The sequence below is a fragment of the Brienomyrus brachyistius genome, chromosome 6, assembly GCF_023856365.1.
Source record: "Brienomyrus brachyistius isolate T26 chromosome 6, BBRACH_0.4, whole genome shotgun sequence".
Lineage (NCBI taxonomy): Eukaryota > Metazoa > Chordata > Actinopteri > Osteoglossiformes > Mormyridae > Brienomyrus > Brienomyrus brachyistius.
The window spans coordinates 10,499,441-10,517,455 of NC_064538.1; the positions used below are offsets into that span (position 1 = coordinate 10,499,441).

The 18,015-nt window shown below is 40.8% G+C and overlaps 2 protein-coding genes and 1 long non-coding RNA gene across 4 annotated transcripts in view; 2 read left to right on the forward strand and 1 right to left on the reverse strand.

The window, feature by feature from the left end:
* LOC125744485 (poly(rC)-binding protein 4-like) overlaps nucleotides 1-2,863 on the forward strand; it is a 33,423-nt gene extending 30,560 nt beyond the window's left edge. For both annotated transcript variants that reach the window (XM_049016344.1, XM_049016343.1), the window contains 2 exons: nucleotides 931-1,100; nucleotides 2,226-2,863. In XM_049016344.1, coding sequence (XP_048872301.1) covers nucleotides 931-1,100; nucleotides 2,226-2,547 — 492 coding nt within the window. In that variant the 3' untranslated portion in view covers nucleotides 2,548-2,863. The remainder of the gene's footprint in view (nucleotides 1-930; nucleotides 1,101-2,225) is intronic.
* Nucleotides 2,864-8,997: 6,134 nt separating this feature from the next.
* Nucleotides 8,998-11,409, reverse strand: LOC125744486 (mesencephalic astrocyte-derived neurotrophic factor-like). Its single transcript, XM_049016345.1, has 4 exons — nucleotides 11,174-11,409; nucleotides 10,669-10,796; nucleotides 10,436-10,577; nucleotides 8,998-9,415 (listed from the first exon to the last, which is right to left on the reverse strand). Exons 1-4 carry the CDS (start codon nucleotides 11,259-11,261, stop codon nucleotides 9,231-9,233), a joined length of 543 nt encoding a protein of 180 aa, XP_048872302.1. The 5' UTR covers nucleotides 11,262-11,409; the 3' UTR covers nucleotides 8,998-9,230.
* Nucleotides 11,410-11,610: 201 nt separating this feature from the next.
* Nucleotides 11,611-17,492, forward strand: LOC125744489 (uncharacterized). The gene is made up of 3 exons (XR_007398399.1): nucleotides 11,611-11,676; nucleotides 13,065-13,189; nucleotides 17,023-17,492. It is a non-coding gene; the product is annotated as an uncharacterized LOC125744489 (long non-coding RNA).
* The last annotated feature ends 523 nt before the right edge of the window (nucleotides 17,493-18,015 follow it).

An 18,015-nucleotide genomic window follows, 5' to 3' on the forward strand; every position in this document is an offset into this window, starting at 1 on the left:
ATCATGTCACTGGTAAGTTGTTTCTCAGGAACACTGTATAGATGTAAACATGCACAGAGATATGTTCCACTATACAGTATATTTGCGGCAGAATTTTGAACCTGTTCCAAGCCCCGTGGTCTTCGGCTCCCGAGAGTTTATCGTTTATTCTACTTTTGCACTCTGCCGCCTCTCACAGTGCAATTGTAGCCTCACAACAGGTGTTCATCCATCAATCAACCCCATCTTGTTGTGGGGGGGCCTGGAGCTAATCCGAGGCACCAGAGGGCACAAGACCGGGGTTCACCCGCGACAGAGACCCAGTGTGTAGCAGGGCACATCCTCGCTTACACTTACAGATACAATCGTCCGTTACGGCCAATTTAGAAACATCATTTGGCTTAATTGCTTATCTTTGGACTGCGGGGGGAAACCTGGACAACATGAGAAGAAGATGCAACCTCCACACACACTGAGCACAGTTGGGAATTCAGTGCTGAAGGGATAGCAGTGATAAATATGAACTCTTTTTGCTCATCAATGAAAGACGTGTCATTGTTCTCCTCCGAAGAAGCTGTAATGCATCCTTTTTGGTTAGATCCCCATTTCTGATGCGTGTAAAGTCAGTGCCACCTACTACCTTCTGCAATTGCAGGCTAAAGTTAAATGTCTGGAACTCGGATGTATATCCTGGGACTCATTGCTTGGCACCTATACTCCAGGCTCCCTGTTTAATAAGAGCTTGCTGTCCTTCACATTTGCTCTCCTGCAATACTGTTAGCTCAGGGGATGCTTACTGCAGTGTAAAATCTGTCTTGTTTTCAATATCTCATGCTTTCAACATGTATCTCTTTTCAAATATGCATCCTGCGAAGTTGTATCATGTAGATATTCAGCGAAGATTCAACTGTTGTATTTAGTTAAGACCTTTTCTCTCTTTTTTGGTCATAGCTGATTGGCTCAGTCATTGGCCGACAGGGTACAAAGATCAATGAGATCCGCCAAGCTTCAGGGGCGCAGATAAAGATTGGAAGTCAGCTGGACAGCACCAGTGACCGGCATGTCACCATTACTGGCTCCACGGTCAGCATAAACCTGGCACAGTACCTCATCACCTCCTGGTAAGACTGAACACCCTGTGTGCTGCAGAAAGGCTTCCAGGTGCTCAGCTCACAAGCACATTATTTAACTATGACCCAGAATTTTTGCATTCATCAGTGCAGAAATGCAGGCAAATTAGTCCTCCTGAGATAGTCATCAGCTGAGTGGGTAGTGAGAAGATAAATGGAACAGAAGACATGTCTGTAGCATTGAAGTAGCGATGAGGGATTTACAGAAGTTCAGCAGGACTGTAGAAGGAAATTTTCGATGGAGTTTTATGCTGCTTTGAATAAAATCATCTGTTATTAGGTGATATTCATAACTTTCTAGTGCCAAAATGATTAGGCTTCCAGGTCCAGCGCTATGTCCTTGTCCTGTCTCTTTCTTCACCCAGTTTTCCTCCAAAGTACTTCTCGTCCTAACTTGGTGTGATTCTTCTAAATGTATGGAACTCGCACATGGCAGCGTGCAGCGAAGGTGGCTGACTCGCTGTAGCCTTTCACGCTGTTCTAAAAGCAAGGTCTAGGGTGTGTCGTTAAGCCATTACTTCATAGCCAAGCGTAGCCATTTCTTTAAATTGTATTAATAGTTTCAACATCAAATAATGAAAAGGGGGACAGAAGGGGAATGAATGACCCCTCAAAAACATATATATACCAAGATCTAAATCTATTTCAACAACTACAAGCACAAAACTAACAGTGGTTTTAATCATCTTTTCACTTGATTACACTGGCTCACACTTTGAAGATCTTATTAAATATCTTGTTCAGCTAACCCCACCATTGGAACAAACAGGACAGTAGTTTTTCAAATGATCAAATATTTGGAAAAAAAAGTAATAACTCATTATACAATTGAAAAATACAGCTTAAAATTAATTCTACTAATTCATGAAGGCCACAGTCTATCTCCTTTTCTGGGAGTGGGATGAATGTGAAATCTCTCATATTTAGGTAACAATACATTGTAAAGCATGAAATTCAGAAAATTCAATATAAAATCAGGAATGCAAAATACATCAATATGGTTTTTATTGCTGCTCAATGTTTATGGGGGGGGGGGGGGTTGCTGTTGTAGTTCGCCTTTAATTCCCTAACCCCCCTTCATGCGTTCCCCTCTCCCTCTCTCTTCCTCATGTGCAGTTTAGAGACTGCAAAGTCCACCGCCCAGTCCTCCGTGCCCCCCCCAGCTGACCTTAACCTGAGCTTTGCCCAGTCATCCCCCGCCTCGTCTCCTGTCACGGCCCTGGCAGCAATAGGCACTCTGCCCCACGCCCCAGTTTTGGGGACCCCTTATACCCTCCCATTGTCGAGCCTCCTGGGAGTGAAGCCAGTCCCCCTTCTGGCGCTGACTGGCCCACCTGCCCCTGTTCCTGCCCACGGCACGCTGGCCTCTTTCACCACTAAAATTTCCTCTGCCAATGGGATCAAGAAACCCGAGAGACAGAAGTTTGCGCCCTACTGATGGCAGCTCGCACCCGGCTGATGTCCCATCATGCCTCGCAGCTCTTCCAAAACATCCAGGGACGAGAAGGTCGGCTTCTGTGTGCAGCAGTCTTGCTTCATATAACCAGGTAGAACAGAGGGTGACTTTTGTTAAAGTAACATCGGTCCGTCTTGAACCACAGAGGATAACCTAGAAGCAGGCTGACTCATTAACGCAGTCTCGACATCTTCGTTGTTTCGTCAGCAGCCCGTCCAGTGATCCTCTGTCCCTCTATGTTGGTAACAAGGACTTTTTTTTCCTGTGATGAATTTGTAAATGACAAAATGGCAGCTGGTGCTCAGTGGAATACATGTAAAACATTTTTTAAATGATGGAATGTTCTTGCCCTATAGTGTTAAAGGTTTCTCCCTTGCATTCATTTGAAATGTGTGTTTAATTTATTTAATTTATTTTTTCTTTTTCTTTTATAATAATAATGATGAGTTACTGAAGGGATGTGCACTCTACTGACTGTCAGTTTTAGCCGTTTTTCTATGGAACATGCTTCCTTGCCCATTACACATCGGGTACTTAATTGTGAGCTTCATTTTAAAAGTGAGCGTGTTTCCTGTTGATAGATTTTACCCACTTTTGTAACACACCGTGTGTTGAAGCCTCCTGATTTACGCGTAGCAGCATCAGTAGTAAATAGTGTATTTTAAAAGGCATGTGTTCAGAGTCACTTGCTCCTCAGTAATCAACTCCTGGCATCATAATTTGGTTCTCTGGTGGATGTGTGTGGAGCCAGAGGGTGTGCCCACATTGTAGTCATATTTCAGAATTGAGCATTGAACCCAACTGGACAGGTATTGGTAAAATGAATTTGCTTTTCAGTTATTTCCGTGGATTTTTTTTTTATATATATATTTGCATGAGTATGAGTTTGTGTAATGTCTATGCAAAATGTTTCTGAATGGCTCCTTGTAATACTTCGAATTCTCCAACAGTGGTAGCTTTCCAGGCTAAGAAGAAAGGGCTATTCAGAGCTGTATTACAGGTGGGTTACAGTCATAAGCTCCCTCTCTCTGCTGCCCCCTGCTGTATGGACTTAAATATGCTTAAAATTTAAATAGGCCCTTTTCACGAAAAGACCTGTACTGACACGGAACTACAAAAGTTTAGCATAATGAATGAGAAAATATAATAAAGGTAAAATTTGATATCACAAACAAACAGTTAATATGCTATAGTTCTAGTGAAATTGTTTTTTTTTTTGTTACAGATGTGTGTCAAGTATGTGAAATATACTATTGTGTTCATTATTTATTCTCTCCACTTTATTTGCTATCATGGCATGGAAAATAACACTGTATTAACCAGCTTTAGGTGCTTGACTATTCTAGATCATTCTACACACATCACTGCACTTCACTGAAGAGCTTCGTAAACAGCAAAACTGTACTGAATGCTAAATCCAACTTGATGACAATGTCCTATTCTATCGGGTGGCACATCTGAGAGTGTTACTTATCTCAGTAAAAATGCCGGCGGCGTTCGCCGCCCCTAATCATCGCCACACCCTGTCTGCGCCTCCTGCGTTTTGTTTTTACACACATACTGACCAAATATCTCAGTATGAAGCCGTTCTTGTAAATGGACGGACTACAGCCAGGAAATAAACCCTGCCTCAGTCAACCAGCTGAAAGGAAAAAAACACACACTTTCATCGATTAACTTATCGTCTGACTCTTGTGACTGAGAAGCTTTGTGGTAATAACTTCTGTGGTATATTGTCCCTGGAGAGGATATTTTAAAAACTGGGATTTAGATGTTGCAGTAACAAAATAAAAAAAAAAAATACATACACACACAAACACACATTATATATATATATATATATATATATATATATATATATATATATATATATGTATGTATATGTATGTATATATATATATATATATATATATATATATATATATAATGGGCCTCCTTTGGTTCCGCTAATGTGGTTATGTGTACTTTCTCTAATAAATAAATTGATTTATTTCCATAATAAGTGTCTTTATTTGCATTCGTATTTCTGAATGTAGCTGTTCCTCACATGGACTCTTACTGTTTTGTGGGAAGGACAGTCACCTTTACCTATTTGAATTACATTGAAGGGAATATATTCAGCTGCAGGTATCGGCACCTTCCAGACTCTGTAAGCAGCAACGTGATGCTGTAATGTGACGTAAGCAGCAATAGAACCAAGGCACGTCGATCACGTTTGTTCGTTTATTGTTTCTTTGTTCAGATTTGACTGCAGCTGTTAAGAAATTCAGTCTCTATTTGCCCATAGCAGAGCAAAGTGAGAAAGAATCTGATCAGGGGTGACTATAATCGTATCAAGTAGCAGAGATTAAGAGCACAGAAGCCCCTGCATTGGCCTCGTTCCCCAGATTGTCAGCTGCAGCCGTTCTGCCAATGTCATTCAGTCTGTCTGGTGCGGTGCCATCAAACCCCCTCTCCCGTCTCTCCCCCTCACCCCTGGGACTCTGACGCTGCCTTTCATGTCTGCATCACGCTCACACATCAGCTTCGCTTTAAGAGAAAGTTTGCTGTGGGGGTGGGGGAGGTGGTGGTGGTGGATTGTTTTTCCCTTTTACTGATCCATTTGGAATGTTGAAGTCCCCACATTAATATTTAATGGCTCCTTTTCGCAAAATAAACAAATAAAAAAAGGTGGCGTCAGTGGCTCACAGAGATTGCAGTTTGTGGAAGCTGCATAGGAGAGAACATAAGAACACTGCTCTGCTATTTACCAAAAAAAAATCGAGTAAAAGGCTTCACTCATGCGGTGAGAACATGTCTGCAGCTATACTTCACAGCTATACTTCACAGCTACACTTCATCGCCATACTTAGCTCCAGGTGAGCGACATGCAACTCTTCACCGCTCAGGTCCTTGGGAGCTGAGCTGTCAGTCATACCAAGAATCGTACTGTCATACATACACATGATTTTGACTCTTTATATGCACATACAGTGGCACATTACAAGATGGCACCTGGGAATCCTTCAGCTCTAATACAGCGCCCCCTACTGTTATTTATGTGGTATGGCAGCATGTTGGTTGTTGTGGCAGACAAACCTCGAATATGAAAATATGTCCTGCAGCTTGGCTTGTGGTTCAAGCATCACAATGAATGACAACTAAACTGAGGGAAAAATCCTTATTGCATGAAATACAATCAATTTAAGGACTCGGGTGTGTAACTGTGGGCTTGGGTGCCGTGTCTGTGATCAGAAGGTCAAATCCTGTGGTCACTAGAGTGATGTCACCGTTGAGCCCTCTAGCAAGTTCCTTAACGCAATCGCTGCAGGGACTGGCTAACTCTGCTTTCTCAGCTGTATGTTGCTTTGGATAAAAGAATCTTCTAAATAAGTTTAAATGTTTCATGGTGACGATTATGTAATGCTGATCTGAAGGCAATTGATGGTGTTTATAGTGAAATTACAAGGTAACTACATGGATTTTTCTGGAGGAGTAAGTGAAGGATCACGGGCTGCGGGAACCACCCCCACAACCGAAATGCTGCAGTCGAATATGACAAATTCTTTCGTGACACAAGCTTGTGAGCTTGGGAGAGGCTACATGACATGGGCGTTGCATGTGAACAGCTTGATCTGTGAATCAGTGTTGTTCTAACGTAGATCCGCAAGCTGAGGGGATAGGAAGTCTGTGCTGCTGCTTCAAGCACCTGAGAAGAGAGCAATAAACAGAGTGAAAACAGGAAACAGCAGCCAGAAATGATTCTAAAGTATAACCAATAACAATTTGGTGACACTTTGCTCTCATGTGAACTTTGCTTCCTACTGCGTGGCTACGCGATACAACGTGGTTCCATGAAGGTGCATTTTGACACAGGTGTAAACGACAAAAATGCTGGACATTTGCAGAAGACACAAAGGCCCAACTTTGGCAGCATTGAGTCCGAATACCTGAGTCCGAATGGCAGGTGCAGATGTCATGGGGTTCTGTAATGCTTGGTGCACCATGCGATGATCCTCCTTAGTGTGGTCTGCCTTGGGCGACCGGAACCTTCATGATGTGTGTGGGTGCCCTCACATGCCCATTGGTTCCAACATCGGGCGACTGTGTCATCTGCATGCCCCACATGCCGGGCAATTGCACAATACGACCCCCCAGCCTCATGAAAACCTACAATGCGACACCTGTCAGACTCCATCAAGTGCTGTTTAATGCGTCTGCGAGGCATCCTCTGTGTCCGGTGACTAGACATGCCAGCTCCTTGCAAACTGAATCACTTACATACCCATCGCTGGTCTGCACGTTGTTACATCCAAGTCGGACCATTACTTCCGGGTGCTTAACTTTGTCAGTGGGTGTATTTGAACATACACCGAGCTGCTCAAATTTGTACATTGTACAGAAACGGCAGCATGGTTTACGATGACCTCTAGTGGCAGAAGCAGAGGTTTCTTCAGAAAATTTTAACCCCAAGCCTCCCAAAGTACTGCAGCATGTTCTTGAAGTCCTTAATATTATAACATCTTATAATATTGCAAATATGCCTCTAGCTTAACATTAGCAAAGGGTGACACAGCGGCCTCAATCTGAGCGACCTGGAGGCCTGAGTCCCACCTCCACTATGTGTGTCGAGATGGCATGTCCTCCATGTGTCATGCAGACTATCTCTGGCAGCCCAAAGACATGACAATGAGACTAATTGGGTCTCTATATTGCCCATGAGTGTGTTTGGGGGGGTGGACTGACATCATGTCCAGAGTGTAGCCCAGCCTTATGTCCTACACCTTCTTGTCCATCCCCAACCAAATAAAAATGGAACAAAATAGATATTTATACCAGTAACACTTTTTTCAATTGCTGTGATACATTCTGCAATACTGAAGTCACTTTCTCAAAACTCTTTGCACAGTTGCCATAACATTAGCTTATGTGGGCTAAACTGTGAATCATTTCTCATCACTTTCATACAAAATACATTCAATGACTAAATGCTTCAAAATTCACAGATTCCTTTCTCTCTTAAAATCCACCACCATCAAAACTTTACGTTTTTTAGAGCCCATTTTTCACATGCTTACATACTGGTCCCAAAACTGTTAATCATAAATGCAAAACTATATGGCTACTATTTGCTGCAGTACTATCAAGACCCTTCCAAAATATACTGTAAAACTGACACGATATGAAATAAATCAAATGAAAATGAGACCAAACACAGCAGGTATCCACCCCAGGTGATTTCCTAACCAGGTGTATTTCCAAGAGCTGCTACGCTAGATGTATCGCTAGGACATCAAATGTGATGTAGATGAGAATTTGTGGCTGGATCCAGAGAAGAGGATGGACTAGCAGTACAACTATTATAGTTGTGAATCAACTGCAAGTGTGTGTTTATGTGTGAGTGAGTGTGTGTGCATGTGTGGGTTATGTTTATATTATGTTATGGGGACCAAATGTCCCCCCAATGTAATAAAAGCCTGTTTTTTGACGTTGTGGGAACCATTTTTCAGGTACCGACAAAGATCTATGAATGCAATCAAGACTAAAAATGCCAAAAGTCACTGAATGTACAATAAGGCTGAAGTTCATCCATCGGTGACCAAAACTGTTCTTTCTGTCATCAGAGATGCTGTGGGTAAACAGGATGTAACTGGTGCCTTACTAAGTGTTGTTATTGCCAGGTGTCAGTTAGCGAGGCCTCATTCATGCTGATACAACCCCTCAGCCAATGCATTTGCTTTCAGTTCTTTCTTATGCTTGGGTGAGTACTTCACTATCCTTTTACGGTAAGTATCTTAAAACATAATTGAAACCTGTGCACTTTGAAACACATGCTTCTATCACTTTGACAGTTCATATAAGAAACAGCAAAAACATTAGCGGGTAAAAAACCTGAACACAGAAAACAGCATGGCAGTTAATTAGCCCCAAGATTTGAATGTGCAATAAATTATATTTACTAACCATCAACTAATGCTATCAGCCAAGTGCAAATGTAGTAAACACACATCCGCATGTTGTTTGACAACCCCTTACTAATCTCGTCATTGAGCTAATATGCTCAATTACATGCAAATTGCCTCTTTAGCTCTGCGGGCTCAAAAAATATATATTAACCAAAACATATTTATTCTCGTTGCACACATCCTGTTTAAGAACTGAGTAACTCCAACCAAAAATTCACCCTTGTTATGTAGACCAAACCAGGTAAATTGTGCTAAGTAGTTTTCACAGCTAGATGCTTCCAAAGCAGCTGAGATGCAGAACAGACTAGTGTCCTTCACATGATCTGAGCCTTTACCACTTCAGTCATAATTCTTTAAGCAATTTATCAGCTATCAGTGAAGAATTATGAACTCCTGTGAGCATCTACAAATAAACACAAATACACAAGCCCATTCTGTGATCACTCCCCAAATTACAAGCTTAGTTTTTTTTAAAAGTTTCCTTTTATTAAAAAAAAAAACTCACATTTGAATTCTAGACATTTCACACATTTTCATACACTGAAGTGGCTGCAGAATGAATGTGAAAATACCACCTCCCCAAAAAAAAAAAGTGCTCTCACTTCAACCATTTGAAATAGATAATTTCATTATAACTTAGAAAAATGTAATATTATAAAAGACAGAGAAACGTCAGTCATCCAGCCTGCAGCAGATGCCACCCTCGGGGGTCTCCTGCGCTTAGAACTCGGTCCGTGCTTTGGCTGCATTCGGGGCAAACTTGGGCATGAGCTCTTTGATTTTGCGGATGAAGTCCAGTTTCTCCATGCAGCCCTTGCACATCTCACCCCACTCCTCCAGAATCTTTTTCAAGTCTTTGACCTTCAGCTTTTTCAGGTCCACGGTGCTCAAGTCCACTTCTTTGTCTAAAAGATATATTTAAAAAAGAAGGCATAAATCAGCCTGGTAAGGTCAGAACATTACCTCTTTCAATGTGCCACTCATTACACAGAACCTAACTAGTTAACACGGCTAGCAAAGCACAAACATGAGTGCACAGCATTCGTACGACTAATGGCAGATTTAATTCCGACGTGCATTTTTATGCCAGTTTTAATGGATGTTAGCAGAAATTAACTTCATGCTTTAAGTTTAAACATAATCCAATAACACTATTCGTTAACCGCAGCTTCGAAATGCCTTCATTATGCATTCATAAAACATTCAGTGCAGCTTTATAATGCATTCATAGAACGTTCATAAGCAGCACATAAGTATACCTTAACATCCCTTACCAGTTTTAATATACATTAATAACAAACATAATAGAATTATATAAATACAATTTTGTTATTAACATACATTTGTCATTAATGTGTATTAAAGCTGTTGAGGTATGTTAGGGTGATTAGAGATAGTTACATGCTGCTAATGAATATTCTATGAATGCATTATAAAGGCATTATGAAGGTGCACTGAATGCATCTATAAATCCAACCCAACAACTAATATAATAACTTACAGGAGAAACACCAGTCAGGTAACACCAATCAATTAAAATTTTATTTTAAAATCCTGTTACTTTATATAGTGACAACTTCACTTTAATTTACTTTAAAAGGCAACACCAACAGCACTGTCAAACACTTAACACGCTAGTTCCCTGTTGTAAATTCAGACTGCAAAGCTTTAGACTGACACTCAATAGGTGCACAAGTTAATATAGCCCCGCTGGCATCGCTAAGCATTTTAATATACAAGAATTCAGTAAACCATTTAGGTATCATATCTACCAGACCACCATTAGCCAATAACAATACTTGTGCATAGCAAACCCGCATTTCAGCTATATTCTTGCACTTCACTACATCTTTTAAGTTTAAAGAGTAGGACTCCATGGGACTTTCCGGTAAAATAAAGGTAAATAGGTAAACGCCATCTCTCACCATATCGGAGTTCACAGATCTGGCCGTCCTTCTTCTTGAGCTTTTCACATATTTTCTCCACAGGTACATGGTAGCTCATCGGTTTGGAGATCTCATTGAGTATTTTGGTAGCAGCGTCACTTGTCGCCCCGATATAATAACACTGAAAGAGGCGTGAAGTCAAAGAAACTTCTTAACAGACGTCTGAAACTCCGAAGCCGCCTGTCATGGTTACTATACATTGGCGGATTTACCAATCTGTTCTCCTTTCCCTTGGAGTTTTTGCAGGTTTTCACCAGGGCCCCCTCGATGTCTGCGCTATTGAATTTCACATCATTGTCCTTCAGAGACTGATAAAACCTGCCCAGGAAACTGACACACACTGAAATGTAAAGCAGACCATGACATTAACCAGCTGTGTTTAAAATAAAAAAAAACCAACTGCTATTAAAAAGTATATTTCAAGAAGACACATTAACACCGATAAATTAAGGTTCTTTCGAGAGTTTCATTTTCTGGTCTATTAAATAGCACAAGTAGGGTACCATGTAAGCATTTCATAATTTCCAACCTATTACGGAAGCTGCTGTGTGCAATCAAAGACATTTCTTGCGTTAAATCTTTTAGCTTCTTTGCTGTGTCCTTTGTCACAAAGGGTAGGCTGTAAGCACATCATCAACCATCAGATGACCAGCCAACAGACTGAACTCATGACTTCTAGAAGAAAGATTCTGAAGCCCGAAGACAAGAAAAACTCACCTTCGCAGTCTCCCTCCGTAAAAGCCCCATTCACACTGAGTATTAGCGTAAGCGCAAGTGCTGCCGAAAAACCACTAAAATCAAACATCGCAAAGTAAAAATGTTAACACCTGACAAGCAAGTACTATTTAACCAAAACAAAGAATGACATTGAACAGTACACTTGCACACCGCTAAACACTCAACGAGGGTCCACATCCAAACACCCTCATACAATTTTGCGTTTACTTTGAGATAAAAGCCCGCCCACAAGGCGCTCCTATTGGATACGACTAAGACAAGAGTCCACTTTTTCAAAGACGATTGGACGAGCTTCGACACCGTTCCACGAACTTTACCTTGATTGGCCATGAATCTTGAGACCGGGACTACGGCCAGTTGGCGCCCGTCAATTGGGTAAATGTTCGCCTACAGGTGTGAATCATTGCATGTATAGAGGAGTCTGATTTGCTTGTGTCTAGCGGGGTGTTTGTTGTGTGTCGCTCATCCTCAAGAAACGCGAGGTACTCTGATGCATTTTCTTAATTTCTGTGTGGATATGCATTGAATAGCAAATATGTATTTAGATGTCTGTTAGCTGGCGGGGGCAGTCTGATGCACAAGGCAGGGGTATACTCTGGATACCAGTCCATCACACACACACAATAGGTAATTTACCGATACTAATTTAGCTAATTCCATGTTTTGGTCTGCAGCGGGGATAGGGAAACACATGCAAACTCTACAAAAATAGCAGAGTCGAGATTCGTACCGTGGGAGGTGTGAGGCAGCAGTACTACCCATCGCAGCACTGTGCCACACCTTGATTCTAAAGAGAACTGAAGGCTAAAAGCTCAAAATCACATTGAAAGCAAGAAAAGGCCAAAGTTAACCACTATCATCCATAAACTATACTGAGGCATCTGTTTATATGGTTTAATTGTATAGCTGTATAGGTGAACACAGGTTAGGAAGCACTGCAAAGAATTTAAAACTGGAATGCATTGGTTTCACAGATGAATTCAAGTGAGCCACTACCCTACAGCGAGTTTTGCCCTAGTTTTAGGTGTCGGACAGCGCTCTGTAATCTCACTGTAATTTGTCTCCGCTGCATTCATTACCTCTCTATCCTGATTAACTTCTCCACCTCCCCATGATGAGAAGAAGCCATATGACATTGTATCTGGTTCACATAATGTGGCTGTAAATCTGGTTAGCCTTTTTTATTTAAATGTATTTATTTTTGTCAGTGTTTTGTATTTCTTGCTTAAATATTAATGGATGATGTGGGGATTATAAATTTAAGGGAATAATTGCAAGTTCCCTGCAATATATTGACACCGACTCCCAGGTACAGTATGCCCCAGCCTTGTGCCTCTGCTGCCTTGCCTGGGGTAGGCTCCAGCACCCCCAGCCACCCTGACCAGGATAAGTGGGTAGAAGATGGACTGATTGATGGATATCAGAAAAGAAAGTAAAATGAAACTTTACTTGTCATTTGTACAAGTTCAGTGCTGTTACACATATCCAGTCCTGCACATCTCAGATGAGGTGAGAATAAAGCTTGGGGTCTGAGAACAGGTTCAGCTGCCCATCCAAAACCCCGGGAGCATTTTTCAAGGGGTTAGGGGCCTTGCTCAAGAGCCCAACAGCAATGTGGCTGCTCTGCTAGCATGGGATTTGAACCAATGACCTTCAAGTGACAACCATAGAGGCCTAACTGACTGGCAGGGGTGTCTAATGAGGTACTGTAATGTCATTTTGTAACATGGATCATTTGCAAGCTGAAGGTCTACATATGGACAGTGAGATATTTATGTATTATGGACACTTCACATTCAACAAGAATTCTGTGTTTCTAGGCCTTTTTAGACATGAATCTGATTATGTTCGTTTTGTCTGTCTACCTCAGCAACAGATACGACATGCAGTTATCAAAAAGGACCTGTAAGAAAATAGAGGAAGGAGATGTCATCACTAATGTCAAATATTTACCCCATTGGGCTGCATTCATGCACTGATGAGGATCGCGTAAAGGTAAACCGAAGACCGTCTGAAGAACAATGAAAATAAAGAGAATTTATCGCTCACAATGCCTGCACTACTGCCTTGTCAACACTTGATGGCAGTAAATCCAAACAACATGAATTGGATATTTCATGTGTCTGTACTGTATGTACACCATGTTTTAGCACAGTATTAACAGCACAAATTTATTGTGGAAAAAGACATGATAACAGACACTGTTATACTATGTTACAGCAATCCTGTGAGCATGTCTGTCTGAGCATGAATCAGTCATTGGTTTTTGTCCAACTTGTCAGTCTTCGCCCTCTCACTGCATTAGCTGACAAAGTGTTTTCATTTAGGTTACACAGAATTATTTAGCATTCAAATAGGAAAGACCTCATCACAAGACAGCAAATTCTGACTCTAACCTACTCCTAAGTCCAGCAAAGGCCTCTTACCATATGACTTAGGTGCTGTACTAGTGCAGTTTGGAAAGCTGATTGGCAATTTAGTCAAATTCCAGAAGCGTGGCATCAAATATGCTTGATTTGAGAAGGAGATATGATGCAGTGGAAAAAGTGACTACATCCCTTGTAAATTATTTTTCAGCATTTTTGGACAAATTTTAAATGTTCATTTCAACAGTACTGATAAAACTAAAAAAGCTCCACCTCAAATTTACATTTAGCAATCATTTACACTATTAAAAAGTTACATTTCTTGTGTATGACAGTAATATGTTAGTATATCCCAATATTTATCACAACATTCAACCTAAAAATTTGAATCAGATGCACACATTATGTAATCAACTAGTCTTGTTTAGTCATAGCCAGACCCTACAAATTCAGGCCAAGAGCCAAGTGCAAGGTGCATCAGGAAGTCTGGAAGTGTTGTGCTTCGCTGCTTCAAGGCCTGGGCAGCTCACAGTGTCTACGGTGAATCTAGCATCAGAATTTCTCCAAGTCCATGTAGAAACTCATGTAACAAAGAAATGCTTCCGCGAGCTTGTTTCTGCCAGCTACTGAATGTAGAGATGTACATACTTTGTTTTACATTTCTACTGAATTTTGTTGAATTTTTAAGTAAATTTTTTTTGCTTTACTATGTCACGTTTACCTATCTGCCCACATATATTGAAAAAGACGACGAAGTTTTTTTTTTTTTTGGGTGGGTGTACTTACTTTTTCAAGGCCTTGCAAATGTTACCTTGTTTGCATGTATTTCCATGTTGCTACAAAATCCACTTGTAGCTCCACCTCTTAGGCTACAGTAGATACTCGGGTGCAAAGGAAAAACATTCCAAATGTCTGCCATTTGTGTATGACATTTTTGTCACACAACCGCCTGAAAGGAAACGATTATCCTATCTGGATAGTGGTGTCAGTGACGGGTCGAAAATGTAGGCACACACATTGCGTAGCAAGTTACCTGTGACTGACACAAAGATGATAGAAATCCCAAGAAAAATTGAATAGGGCATACAGCTCACGGTGTCGAAAGCAACCGTACAGGACGGATAGCTGGAAGGGAGGAGAAAATGCCCTCAGAGCATCACAAAGCTCTGAAATCACTGGGATGAGTTGTCACAGATAAATGGTGTTACCTTCAAAGGTGAGAATACACTCATTCCTGTCAGAGAGAAGAAATTATGGTATATTCATGCTAGTCACATAGACATGAAAGCGAGAGCTGGGGTCATAACGTTTTGGTCCAGGACTGTAATGTATATTCAAAATATGGTTGGAAAATGGCCCTGATTCTTAATCATCAAAGAGTTAATGGTATGTCACAGGATCCCAGACAGGCTGTAACACCTTAGAGCTACAGAACCATTTACACAGAACAAAGACTATGCTGCCGTGGACTGCTGCAGCTTTATAACACCATTTCTACAGAAAGTAACACGTTTCAGATAATTACCCTGATACATACAGGATTTAATATTTTTGCAACCTGTATTACAACCTCATTTACAAAAAAGTTGGGATGCTGTGTAGAATGTATATAAAAACACAATGCAATGATTCACAAATCATATAAACCCATATTTAATTGAAAATAGAACAAAGACAATGTCATGCCTGGCTCGTCCAATCCTCGTCTGTGCCACGCCCCCTTATTATCCTCGTGTGCTTCCCTGATCATGCCCAGCTGTATCCTGTTGTTTCGCCCTGTCTTGTCTATATCAGTCCACGTCTTGCCCTGCTTGTTGTCCGTCATTAATGTTAGTTGATGTCTGTGATGCCCCGCTCTGCCCGTAGCCGTCTTCCCCTTAATAAATCCCCCGTTTTCCCCGTCTTTTGCCTGCCTGCCTTGTCTTTCCCTTCCTCCTGCCCGCCTATCTGCCCGTCCGTACCCGCGATCCCTGACAGACAATATATCAAATGTTGATGGCATCTTACCTACAGTTTTAAAAGGGATGAGGGATAACTTCTCTGGGTCCGAGCTCATTTAAGATGGACTGAGGCAAATTGGAAAACTGTCCTATGGTCTGATGAATCAAAATTTCTAATTCTTTTTGGAAATCATGGACACTGTGTCCTCCGGGCTAAAGAAAAGGGGACCATCCAGCTTATCAGCAGACAATTCAGAATTGCACACCTGGGAAGGCACCATTAAGGCCGAACAGTATATACAGGTTTTGGAGCAACATGTGCTGCCATCCAGATGATATCTTTGAGAGAAGGTCTTGTGTATTTCAGCAAGACAATGCCAAACAGTATTCTGCATGTACTGTATTACAATAGCATTGCTCAATATAAGAGTCCGGGTACTAGACTGGCCTGCCTGCAGTCCTGACCTGTCACCCACTGAAAACATTTGCAGCATCATGAAAATGAAAAATATGAGGCGACCCCGAACTGTTGTGTAGTTGAAACCCTATATCAGGAAAGAATGGAACAACATTTCACTTTCAAAACTCCAGCAGCTGGTCTCCTCAGCTCCCAAACGTTTACAGAGTTCTGTTAAAAGCAGAGGTGAAGTAACACCGTGGTAAACACTCTCCTGTCCCAAGTCTTTGAAATATGTTGCAGTCACCAAATCCAAATTTGGAATTTATTTGTCATAAAACAGTAAAATTACCCAGTTTCAACATTTGATATGTTGTCTGCTTGTTCTATTTTCAGTTAAATGTGGGTTATTGTGATTTGTAAATCATTGTATTCTGTTTAATCTATGTTTTACACAGCGTCCCAACTCCTTTGGAAACGGGGCTGTGCAGCAGGCATGTAATATCCTTAAAGTAATACAGAGAAATTAGTCATTCCAGTCCACTGGAAAAATGTTTGCAAGAATTGTGGTACAAATATATTATGCATCCTGTGACTTTAGCTATTTCAGAAGCTCTTATACAGTTAAAGAGTGAAATATTTTTCTCTTACAGAAGAAAGGAGACATAATTTTAACATGGTAATATACTCGATGTGCTTGGTCTGAACACCCCAGAGAGTGCAGATGGACTACAGTATAATGAGTGACTAAGCTACAGTCATGAGCCATAAAAGCATGAATGTGTGAGCAGTTTCATAATTTTATTCATGCGTTAATCCTGAACATCATACGCTGTACCCAGCACTTAACAGAAAATATGACCTTAAGGATTAGAAAAAAAAACGTGATTCTAAGGTGAAAAATCACATTAGAGCACTCAGGACGGCAGGCAAAGGTGTTTACTTATAAAAACCTGAAGCTTTCATTTTTGGAAATATACAGCTAAAATCCATCCATCTTTTAACCAGCTGTCCAGGTCTGGGTTACCTGGAGCCATTCCCAGGGTAGATAATGTCCATCACAGGCCACATACACACTCTATTGATGATTTACAGTATAGACACCGATTTGTCTTTGGACTGCAGAAGGAAACCAGAGTGCCCTGGTGAAACCTGTGCAACCCAGGGGCAGCTTGCAAACTCCTCCACCCAGAGCTGAGGCTGGAATTGAACCCCCATCCCTAGGGATGTGAGCCATCATGCCACCCACAGTTAATATTCAGTTTTAAAAAAGTATGCCTAACTTAACAGGTTTACTTGCAAATTTGTCTCTGGGCAAAAACTGCATTTCAGTTCATGTTTCACGGAGCATAATTTTATAATCAGGGATGCACAATATACAGACTTTTGAAAACCACAGAAAAGAAATCAGACAGAGCAGACTCAATAAAACATATTCTTTAATGTTTTGTATCATTATTAGTCCACATTGCAATGGTTTAGCAAGTAAGAAAAATGTGTGAATTTCACAACTAAATCCACATCTGTTTATTCATGCTGTAACAACGTATACAACATAGTGCTGTCATGATTGTGCAAAGCTTTTTTGTTTAAACTCTACTTGGCTTGCAGGTAAAACTGTCTTTAACACAAATCACAGTAATTACTTAGCCTTTAGAAGAGTCACATTTTATTTTTTATTTATGTATATCATATATATAAAATACAATTATCATAAAGTACAAGGCAGACAATCACAATCTATACATGGTTTGCTTATTATACGTTTTATAAATAAAAGAATCTCAGAGATATTATTTACAAAAGTAAAGCCACGCGAGATGATCATTATTACACACCCTGTGTCAGGTTTTTCCCACAATGTCCCAGATTCACTGCTCTTTCCATTACACCCATGAGCCAAAAATATATTGGGAAAAAGCCGTAATGAAAATAATGACCAAATCTCCAAAGACACAAAACATCTCTGCGTATATATTTACTGTACATACAAATATCTTATATGCGCACAAAGAAAATGCCTTTATGAAAAAGCAGAAATAAGGCTGAATCATTACAATATTTAAGAGGCTTAGGAGTATAACATGACGGACATTTCTAAACATTCTCCTGTTGATT

What these genes read in the sequence shown, in the direction of transcription:
- LOC125744486 (XM_049016345.1), bottom strand. Translation starts at nt 11,261, where the DNA reads ATGTTTGATTTTAGTGGTTTTTCGGCAGCACTTGCGCTTACGCTAATA. An exon ending in TACGGAGGGAGACTGCGAAG is followed by an intron (nt 10,797 to 11,173) that starts GTGAGTTTTTCT and finishes TTTACATTTCAG; the next exon opens with TGTGTGTCAGTTTCCTGGGC. An exon ending in AGGGAAAGGAGAACAGATTG is followed by an intron (nt 10,578 to 10,668) that starts GTAAATCCGCCA and finishes CGCCTCTTTCAG; the next exon opens with TGTTATTATATCGGGGCGAC.